Here is an 11,684-nt window from a genome sequence, read left to right as displayed (position 1 = left end):
TCTTCTTTCCTGCAGTTGAACGAGTGCTGCGTGGAGGTCCTGGTCACCACCTTCAGGGACACCATCCTGGCCGAGTGTCCACAGATGATCAAGAACAACGAGACCGATAGTGAGTACTTGAAGGGAGACGGAAACAGAGACACACTCAACAGGGAAACACTCACTCAGGGTTGTGAGAAGAAAAAGGTTCGGTTAGGTTAGGTTAGGTCAAGTTAGGCTAGGTTAGGTTAGGTCAGGTTAGGTTAGGTCAAGTTAGGTTAGGTCAGGTTAGGCTAGGTTAGGTCAAGCTAGATTAGGTTAGGCTAGGCTAGGTTAGGTCATGTTAGATTAAGTTAGGTTAGGTCAGGTTAGGTTAGGTCAAGTTAGGTAAGGTTAGGTCAGGTTAGGCTAGGTTAGGTTAAGGTAGGTTAGGTTAGGCCAGGTTAGGCTAGGTTATGTCAAACTAGGTTAGGTTAGGTTACGTTAGGCTAGGTTAGGTCATGCTAGGTTAGGCTAGGCTAGGCTAGGTTAGGTCATGTTAGATTAAGTTAGGTTACGTTAGGTCAGGTTAGGTTAGGTTAGGTCAGGTTAGGTTAGGTCAGGTTAGGCTAGGTTAGGTCAAGCTAGGTTTGGTCAGGTCAGGTTAGGTTTGGTCAGGTTAGGCTAGGTTAGGTTAGGTCATGTTAGATTAAGTTAGGTTAGGTCAGGTCAGGTTAGGTTAGGTCATCTTAGATTGTTAGGTTAAGTCAAGTTAGGTTAGGTTAGGTCAGGTTAGGTTAGATTAGGCTAGGCTAGGTTAGGTCATGTTAGGTCATGTTAGATTAAGTTAGGTTAGGTTAGGTTAGGATATGGAAAATTTTGACTCCTCACACCACACCCAGCCACACCACACCACACCACACCACACACCACACCACACCACACACCACACCCAGCCACACCACACCCAGCCACACCACACCACACACCTCACCCAGCCACACCACACCACACCACACACCACACCCAGCCACACCACACCACACACCACACCCAGCCACACCACACCACACACCACACCCAGCCACACCACACATCACACCCAGCCACACCACACCACACACCACACCCAGCCACACCACACCACACACCACACCCAACCACACCACACCCAACCACACCACACCCAGCCAGCCACACCACACCACACACCACACCCAGCCACACCACACCACACACCACACCCAGCCACACCACACCACACACCACACCCAGCCACACCACACCACACACCACACCCAGCCACACCACACCACACACCACACCTGACCCAACCACACCACACCACACACCTCACCCAGCCACACCACACCACACACCACACCCAGCCACACCACACCACACCCAGCCACACCACACCACACACCACACCACACCACACCCAGCCACACCACACCACACCACACACCACACCCAGCCACACCACACCACACGTAACCGACCTAACTAATAAAGTCCTCATGTAGTGCCGTCAGAGCTTAAGATGACAGTTAATTCGGCAAATCTTGTGTACATGTGAAAAGAAGCAGATATTATGCCCCTCAAATATACTTAACACTTGATAAAATCCAGTATATCCATGTCCACGGCAGAACTCAAACCAGTTGTATACTCCTCAGACCACAGATATAATGTAAAGTGTCTCAGAAAACCCTCGCATTCCTGTTAACTATTAAGACTTCTGAAAGGACGAGCGTGTCATAACTGAGCCACTGAAAGCCGTACTGAGTGTTGCTGGATGTCAGGAGATCAGTTGTGGTGGGTCATTCATGTCACATTTGTCTCCAGAAGTCTAATAGGCTAATGGTTTGACAGGGATGCATAGGTTTTCTGAGATGTTTTACATAATATTTGTGGTCTGGGGAGCTTTTTGGTGGTCCGTTCACACTACATTCGTCCTCCAGAAGTCTAATAATGGTTTGACAGGGATGCAAAGGTCTTCTGAGATGGTTTATATAGGTTGTAGGAGATTTTTTTAGCAAAGGAAGCAGCTCAAAGGCATAAAATAAAATAATAATGAGAAAAAGCCTTGCTAAACCCTTCCCCTATAAATAAAAGAAGAAAAAAAGGAGTTGAAAAGAGTGGAGTTAACATCGTAGTTTGACACCATCAGCAAACAATCCCTATAAGTAGAATAATAAGAATTCAACTTATCTAAGGACCCCATGACATCCCTTTCAGAGCTCAAGCTGATGTTTAAACTGATGAATCGTGTACCGGACGGCATCCAGCCTATGCTCGACGCGATGGAGGAGCACATCGTGTCGGCAGGGCTAGCAGACATGGTGGCCGCCGCCGACACCATAACGCAGGACTCGGAGCAGTACGTAGAGAAGCTGCTCGACCTCTTCCAGCGGTTCAGTCGCCTTGTGAGCGAGGCGTTTGACGAAGACCCGCACTTCCTCACGGCCCGAGACAAGGCTTACAAACAGGTGGTGAACGACACACAAGTCTTCAAGCTGGAACTGCCTAGCAAAACGGTATGTAATGGTGTCAGTGGTGGTGATGGTGATAGTTCGAGGAGTTTGTATGAGAGCCAGATTGAGGGAGTGGTGTCAGGAGGCCATCAGTAAAGTGGATTAACAGAGAGAACAAGTACAGTCACACCTTGGTTTACAAGCTTAATTTATTCTGGAATTTCACTCACAAACCAAAAATCTTGTAAACCAAAATGAAAGCACACTGTAATGCTGAAAACACAAAGATTGCACACTAGAGCACAAATGTAAGTTGACACAAGCACCTCTGTGAGTGTACAATGTGGACTGAGACCCCATTCCCATTGTTTTCTGCTCTGAGCGCTCTCATCTTCTGGCAAACAAAGGGAACCCATGCTGACATCTTCAACTTGTACAAGCAGGATGCTCATACTAAATCACCGCTCATAAACCAAGGTAACTTTAGTGAATTGTTTTTGCTCATAAATCAAAACACTTGTAAACTGAGGTGTCACTGTACTGGAGAAAGCTGGGAGGCGAGGGATTGAATGTTCAGAGAGGGAAGAGCTTCGGAGAAATTTCAGCGAGGGGACCGGGGCCCAGAAATTTATAGAGATAGATTGAGTAGTGTTGTTAATAATAATTTCATAACCTTTATTTGTGTTTTCAGTGTTGTATTTTTTGTCTCCATTTTCTCATCCATTCCTATAATTCCTTCCCCTTCTGTCTCTCTCTGGCATATGACCACAGATGTTGCGCCGACTTAACGAAACTTTCCAACTTTTTCTCATCCATTGTCTCTCAACTCTACATCTCCTTTTCCCATTTGCCGGAGTCTGGCGTCATTTTTATCGAAGCCTGATATTATACGGCTGCTTGGTCTTGCTGATTCCAACCCGTGCACCATAATAGTTACAGGCTGTGTCCTCAGCTTCTGGGGTGTAGGAATGGCCTCGGCAGGTAGCTAGATGAGCTGCCACCCCTGCCCAATTTTCTTACTGAGGGCAGAATGTCTTTACTGTCCATCATACACTCTCTCCATCTTGCTGCCTTGCTCTACTACTGTTATTTCTAAATGATCTTCCTTGCTGCTATCCTCTCCACACCACACACCACACCCAGCCACACCACACCCAGCCACACCACACCCAGCCACACCACACCCAGCCACACCACACCACACCTCTCTTACCCTCTTCCATCCTATCCATCTCTTTCCTACCTTCATCAATCACTTCCCAATGCTTTTTCACACCCTAGCCTGCTAATCACCTCCTTCAGTTTGCTCTCTATCTCTATTTCTACCTATTGCTTTCATCTTTTTCTGTCCCTTCCTTGTCATGCCCAGCGTCTGACCATCGAGCATCACATTGTCCCTCCTCTCGTCACACTAACCTTGCTACTTTTGTCAGGGTAAAGGATGCAAACCTACTTTATTTGACGGCTTATAAGACGCACGGGCTTATAAGACGCACCCCATAATTTGGGCAGGCATTTGAAAAAATATAACTACTACAAGTGTCAGGTGGAGATTTTTTGGCTGACATTTGTAGCCCTCCCCAGCATCAGGTCATTTTTAAAGTTTCATGTGTTTTCAGATCCTTATTAAATCCCAATAAAGCCCTTAATATTTGCTGGGACCTACCAGAACTGGTCCTTCTTAAAGATTGAATTGTACTGCTTTGAGACGTAAACAAACATGGTGTAGACAGCGACATTATTAGAGGGGTAACAGGTATAAATATATATATATATATATATATATATATATATATATATATATATATATATATATATATATATATATATATATATATATGTATATATATATATATATATATATATTTTGTGTGTGTGTGTGTGTGTGTGTGTGTGTGTGTGTGTGTGTATTATGATTCTACATCGTAATTCTAGTTGTTGTAATATTTTAGTACATTTTTAAAACATTTGAAAGTGTGGAAATAAATATTATTTATTCTCTATATCATAAGGAGAAGCCCCAGAATGTTACAAGTGCGCTGGTGATCATAAATCAAAAGATTGCGCCATGGCTGAGAGGAAATGCATAAATTGTGTGAGGTACAAGAAGCCTGAAATCAACCACTCAGCGAATGACCAGCGTTGTGTAGTTCTTCAAACTGAAATTGAGAGAATTCGTAACATAACTGACCATGGCTATTGATTGGTGTTTGAGACTCGAAGATAAATTGTGTGTGACAAATGTTCAGTGAGTTGGAAAAAATTGTTGGCCATTGAATTGTGATAATATAAAGATAATATCAGATAAATGGAAAATTAAACAATGGATATTTGTGATACTATAAAAAGGAAAGATATTGTGATTAACACGAACCAAAACATGGCCAAGTGACTATAATGATGCCATGTTTATTAAAAGGAAATGAGTAGGTTATTCATGAAAGCAATTAAGACTCATTCACTGCGACGTTGTGAATGAGTGCATATCGTGGATTATTATTGAGGCTAGCATCATTATTGCTGATGGCCCTGCGGAGCGCTGCGCTGACAGTGGAGTGGGGCCTGAAACCTCATCAGTGGTAATCGGTATTTTTAGTTGAAATATTTTATTGCTGTTTTTGGTGTAGAAGTGATCGCCATCTTGTTTACGTTTGCAGAGAGGTTTGTGGTTTAATTTAAGTGCCATTTCAGCACTAAAACTTTACTAGCCAGTAACCCAAAGTTGAGCCTTGACCTTATAAGACGCAGGGTGATTTCAGGGACATTTTTTTTTTTTTTTTTGAAAAAAAAAGTGCGTCTTACAAGCCGTTAACCCCTCCAACACGAAGACGTGTATACTGCATCCTTGCGTGCCCCGTACCGTATCCGAGGATGTGCATACTGCGTCCTGGCTCGCTTTAGCCAATATACGAGTTATTTTATCTATATTTATGCTTACATTTCAAAATTATCACTTAATTTATGTTTATTTATGTGCGCCATTCAATTCTGCATGTTTTCATATATAATACATGATGATTATGTTGAGTTTATGGCTGAAAACTTGTATTCAATAGCAACATTTGAAATTTGGTGCGCGCTATGATCCCGGATACGGCGCGGGGCACTGATTTGGCCTGGCCGTAGTGAGTTTCTTTATGTGCAATATTTAATTCTGCATGTTTTCATATATAATACATGATGATTATGTTGAGTTTGTGGCTGAAAACTTGTTATATTCAATAGCGACGTTTGAAATTTGGCGCGTGCAGCGATCCTGGATACGGCGTGGGGCGCTGTTTTTGCCCAGCCGTAGTGAGTTTCTTTATGTGCACCATTTAATTTTGCATGTTTTCATATATAATACATGATGATTATGTTGAGTTTATGGCTGAAAACTTGTTATATTCAATAGCGACATTTGAAATTTGGCGCGTGCGGCGATCCCGGATACGGCGCAGGGCGCTGTTTGGGCCCGGCCGTAGTGAAGGGGTTAAATATGGTAAGTCCACACAAAAAAATTTAGACTTTTATATACTGCTTCTGCAAATATGACGGAATGTGCTTGCTCCCAAAGAAGTTCAGATTTTGTTCCAGAGGTGTTCTGAAATTCCTTTACTATTTGTTCCAGAGGCATTGTGTTACTCCAGAAGTGTTTGTTTTGGAGGTGTTGTGATACTTCTTAACCCTTAAAGCGCAGGCTTGTTTTGCCGTGCCTGTCGTCCCACGCAGGCATATTCAGGCAAAAACATGCCTCACTTCAACCTTTCATACCTTCACTTCTACTTACCTCACATAACTCAATGAAGTACCATTGTAAAGTACAAACCCTTAACTGTTTATTGACGTTAAGTTGAAGACTATATGACCTTTGGTAGAACGTGTACGGAATATTGAAGTAGGATCACTGAAAACACATTTTTATAGACAGTTTTCCACCCCAAGTGTACTTCCCTTCTATGATATAGTAATAAGAAGCATAACTTTTATACAGTTTATGTGAACCACACCCCAAAATAACTTAACTTCTAGGCCTTCCTGATGCCCTTCATGGGTATTGAGGTCAAAGGGATGAAATTCACTGGAAGGTGAGAAGAGGTGGGATGTCTAGCGGACATCTTCTCAAAGCTAACACAAGTCATACACTAACCACTAATTACTCAAGGGAGCATGGATGGGTATTGTTTGAAAGAAAACGACATGCTTACCCTACTTCAGCATAAACAAAATCAATTTGACAGTGTGCTAAGTCAAATAATGCCTTGTCGACTATTGTCGACACCTGCGGTTTGAGCCCAGGCACCAGCTGTCAACTATTGTCGACACCTGCGCTTTCAGGGTTAACTGTTATTGTGTTCCAGAGGCATTGTGTTACTCCTGTAGTGTTTGTTGTGGAGGTGTTGTGATATTCTTTTGCTATTAATTCCAGAGATGTAACACTCCATTCCTATCACATCTAGTCCTGCTCCATCACTGTCCTTACTTCATCCCTCCTGTCATTTCCCTTTTCCCATGTTGCAGAAGGGCATCGGGAACAAGACGCAGCCTGAGTCGAAGTGCCCCGAGCTGCTGGCCAACTACTGTGATATGCTGCTACGCAAGACGCCGCTCAGCAAGAAACTCACTGCCGACGAGATAGAGAGCAAACTGAAGGACGTGGTTAGTAGACTTGGGCGTGAGGGAGCATTAGAAAGAGACAGACCAGGGTAGAAGAAGAGAGATAGATAGCATGGAAAAGGGCAAGAGAGGGTGGGAGGGGATGGGAGAAAGTGGGGTAGGAGTGGGAGAAAGGAAGAGTGAGAGAAGAGGAATAGAAAGAAACATGATGGAAGGGAATAGATTGAAAACAGATGGGAGAGGAGTAAGAGCAAGTGGGGTTCAGGGAGCGGTGGAAGAGGGACGTAAAAGGGACTGAAGGGAATAGAATGAAAGGGAAAAGTGGAATAGAGATAGAGAGAAAGATTGAAGAAGGATAAGCTCAGTTCCCCATTCAAAAAGCCTCGTGTAGAAGTTGCTGGGGTTTCTGTGGATTATTGTGTGATCCCAGCGATAGTTTTACATGACTTCTGCAACATGAATGGGAAAAACGCCCACGAAAACCTGGTCAGTCTTCTCTGTGGCCTTGGGAAATAGTTGTAATGGAAGCCTGATATGTTTAACCTGGTAGCAGCGACGGGCCAAATTTGTGGCTTTACCGAGTAGCAGCGACTGGCCAAATTTGTGGTTTTATCATGTAGCAGTGACGGGCCAAATTTGCGGCTTTACCGTGTAGCAGTGACGGGCCAAATTTGTGGCTTTACCGTGTAGCAGTGACGGGCCAAATTTGTGGCTTTACCGTGTAGCAGTGACGGGCCAAATTTGTGGCTTTACCGAGTAGCAGTGACGGGCCAAATTTGTGGCTTTACCGTGTAGCAGCGACTGACCAAATTTGTGGTTTTATCGTGTAGCAGTGACGGGCCAAATTTGTGGCTTTACCATGTAGCAGCGATGGGCCAAATTTGTGCCACAATATAACCCCCCCAAAAAAGATGATACATAATCTGATCATAAATGCTTTGATATATATTATGAAATGGTTTGTGTGAGGGGTGATTTTTTCTCAATTTTTCTTGCTTAGAGGGACCATTAACCCTTTCCTTGCGCTTGGTGCGGACGTGGCTATCCCCTCAGGCACAGTCAGGCAGCCCAATGGGGGGTCTCTTTTAACCTCTGTATCTCAAAAACTATTCATCACAGCTAAAAACCAAAAACACCATTGGAAAGAGGAGGCCCAGATCTATAGGAATCAGTTATGTATGCCTCTCTTGCGAACATACATGCACGTTCAGGGAGTGTTGAATGTTAACACTTACGTCGGTGCGTGCGGGATGATCAGCCATATTGAGGGAACTGCGGACATCTTTTCTTCAGGTTCTGGCAAGGGAGTATTGCCAACTGCAATATTTACAACTATTTGGTCAAAGAATCAGTCAGGTGATAGGTGAAGCTATGCAAAAATGCCACTATATTGGGCAAGAACATCCACCAGTTACTTGTCCATACATTTGCCGTGCTGGGCTGATATGATTTTCCATCAAATTTAGTGAAGAACCCACTCAATTGGCAATGGAGATTTGAGTGTGGGTGGAGGTCGCGGCGAGCGTTTAGCACCACCAGCAAATACGCCTAACACCTGCTGCAAGCGTTTAGCAATGAAAGGGTTAAGAAACATGATCCCTGCTGCTACTGGGTTAAGATAGGACTCAGCCTGTCCAGCCATAGATGGGAAAATAGGGATATTAAACGAGAGGAAGAAGAAGACGTACAGGTAACTCGATTTAAGCGAGTATTGTGTCCTTGAAGAAATCGTGTAAATCACAAACAATGTAAATCAAACAAGAGGTAGGTTTGTATCGAAAAATAAATATTCACTTCATTCAGTGGAGAGAGAGAGAGAGAGAGAGAGAGAGAGAGAGAGAGAGTATCCATATCACCGAGATATCCACTTAGGCACTCAGTCTCAGCCTCACTCGTGTGAGGAAGAAATGAGGGACACCATGAGCGACTAGCTGGTATTGGTACCGGTACCGAGCAGTCTGGTACCGATACTGTACCGTATAGCTGGTACCATTAGTACCGGTACCTGCCCATCCCTATTTTGGAGTAGCGTGGCAGCGTGGGTACTGTATTGTTGTTCAAGTGGTGCGTGGGAAGAACTGAGCTCAGCTGTGTGGCCACGACGCCGTGTGAGTCCAGTTGTGTGAGACATCTGGTGGCCACTCCATAAAATATCACGTATAAGTGAAAAAAATGTGTAAATTAAACATTTATTTGGATTTTGGACCCCGCGTTATTTAAAAAATGCGTAAACCAAACTCACATAAACCGAGAGTTACCTGTAAAGGGTAGGTTAGAGATGGGAGAAGTGCGAGAGAGTGCAGTCATTAGAGGGGTGAGGGAGAAAGGGGGACATCTTCAGTAGTAATAAATAGCAAAAGGAGGCTAATGACATAAGTACAGCAATCTCCACCTGGAATTGACCTCTTTTGACCTCTCATTCTCTTGTCGGAGGAGTGTTTGGCGGGCTTTTCTGTAGATCTTTTTGCCCCTTGCTGCTATAGTGAAACCAAATTGTCGAGTCCGTTTGCATGTTGGTTCCTGCGGGTTCATTTCTCCCCTCTGCTCTGCCACACAGTCCCAACACCTATTTTTTCCTCTCATATGTTGCCTGTAGCTTACATATGAGAGGAAGAGATAGGTGTTGGGACCACTGTTGACAGATTGTCGTACTCAGAGCACAGTATTTACCGGTTTCTGATGCCTAACTATTGCCAAGAAACATCAGGATCTAACTTTTAACAATAACTATAAATGAGTTTCGTTATTGGAGCCCAGAAAACAGTTTAGAGGTAGGAAGTCGGGAAATATAATCGGCTGAGTACGACAATCTGGCACCATTGGTTGGGACTGTTTGGCAGAGCAGAGGGGAGGAAAGGACCCGCGGGAGCCTACGACAGACCGGCCTCGACATGTTTGGAAGACTATAAATAAGTCCTAAATACTGTCGACTTATCAGCACATCATCCTCCTCATTCCCCCGCTCCTCTCCCTCACAGCTGTTGGTCCTCAAGTACGTCAGCAACAAGGATGTCTTCATGAGGTACCACAAGGCCCACCTCACCCGGCGCCTCATTCTCGACACCTCGGCCGACTCGGAGAAGGAGGAGAACATGGTGGAGTGGTACGTAGTGGTGACAGTAGTAGTAGTAGTAGTAGTAGCAGTAGTAGTGGTAGTGGTAGCCGTTATAGAATTGACAGAGAAGGAAAATGAAATATGGAAAAGTACTAGGTGATGTTAAGGTTCTAATCACCGGCTCCTTCTCCTTCTTGTCTTCCTCTCTCTTCATTCTTTCATCCATTATCCCCTCACTCATCCATTCCCTTCATTCTTTCATCCATTATCCCCTCACTCATCCATTCCCTTCATTCTTTCATCCATTATCCCCTCACTCATCCATTCCCTTCATTCTTTCATCCATCTTTCCTCTTACCCTCACTCACTCTCCCTTCCTCTCTTCTCTCCCATTCCTTCATTCTTTCTCTCTGCCCGTTTCTGTTCCTCCTCACTTATCCTTCCATTCCCTTTCTTCTTTCTCTCTTTCCCTCTCTATTTTCTTCTCTATTTACTCCTACTCTGTTCCATTACTTTCTCATTCCCTTCCTGTATTCTTTAATCTCTCCATTCCTCCCTTCCCTCCTCTCTGTCACCCCTTTGCTAATTGTTCTTTCCCTCCCTTATCGTCCCTTCCTTCCTACCTTCCATCATCCCTCCTTCTCATTCCTTCCTTCTCCCTCCTTCCCTCAGGCTACGAGAGGTGGGCATGCCGGCAGACTACGTTAACAAGCTGGCGCGCATGTTCCAGGATATCAAGGTGTCGGAGGACCTCAACCAGCAGTTCAAGGAGACCATCCGCACCACCACGAAGTCCAGTGTGGCGGGTGAGTGCGCTTGGCAACCACACATCCACATTCACATACAGTTGTGCCTTAACATCTGCCAGGGTTAGATAACAGACCTGCGAATGTTGAAAATGTCTTTTTTTTCTTTTTTCCCTTGTACTTGCTGCTAATAGTTCATGTTTAAATGTCTAACTGGCTGTGTACCAATATTATTCTTTCTTGTTTATGAGTAGAAAAGTCAAAATCAGTTTAATGGAATGGTGCACACACACACACACACACACACACACACACACACACTCACTATATGCAAGGCTCTGTGTTGGCCCCAATTATGTTTGCAGCATATGTTAATGATATGATAGAAGGAGTGGATAGCTATATGAGTCTGTTTGCCGATGACGCTAAGATAATGAGAAGAGTGGAAAAAGAGGAGGACTGCTTGCTGCTCCAGAGAGACCTGGACACAGTGTGGGAGTGGAGCAGGAAGTGGGAAATGGATTCTAACACCAAAAAGTGCAGTGTTATTGGATTTGGAAAGAGTGGAAGGAGAGTAGAGGGACATTATAAGTTGGGTAAGGATAAGTTAGACAAGAAGACAGAAGAAAGGACCTTGGAGTGATGATCACAGAAAACTTGTCTCCAGAAAGACTTGTGAATAAAATATCAGCTGAGACACAACCTGCTGAGGAACATCAGAGCAGTGTTCACATACCTTGATGAGGACATGGTAAGGAAATTAATTGTGACCTTGATACGCCCTAGACTAGTATATGCATCAGTGGCTTGGTCGCCATCGCTTAAGAAACACGTTAGAAAACTGGAGAGGAT

At 44.2% G+C, this 11,684-nt stretch overlaps 1 protein-coding gene across 2 annotated transcripts; it reads left to right on the top strand.

The window, feature by feature from the left end:
- Positions 1-15: 15 nt before the first annotated feature.
- LOC126991966 (cullin-5-like) lies at positions 16-11,641 on the top strand (the record flags this gene model as incomplete). 2 transcript variants are annotated; one of them, XM_050850628.1, is given in 6 exon segments in its annotated part: positions 16-109; positions 2,200-2,498; positions 5,830-5,916; positions 6,936-7,073; positions 10,010-10,134; positions 10,759-11,641. In XM_050850628.1, coding segments are annotated over 6 exon segments (945 nt in total), but the record flags the coding sequence as incomplete, so codon positions are not given.
- Positions 11,642-11,684: the final 43 nt, after the last annotated feature.

The sequence above is a fragment of the Eriocheir sinensis genome, unplaced genomic scaffold, assembly GCF_024679095.1.
Source record: "Eriocheir sinensis breed Jianghai 21 unplaced genomic scaffold, ASM2467909v1 Scaffold375, whole genome shotgun sequence".
NCBI lineage: Eukaryota > Metazoa > Arthropoda > Malacostraca > Decapoda > Varunidae > Eriocheir > Eriocheir sinensis.
Note: the sequence above shows the minus strand (reverse complement) of the source record. Positions and strands in the feature narration are given on the sequence as shown.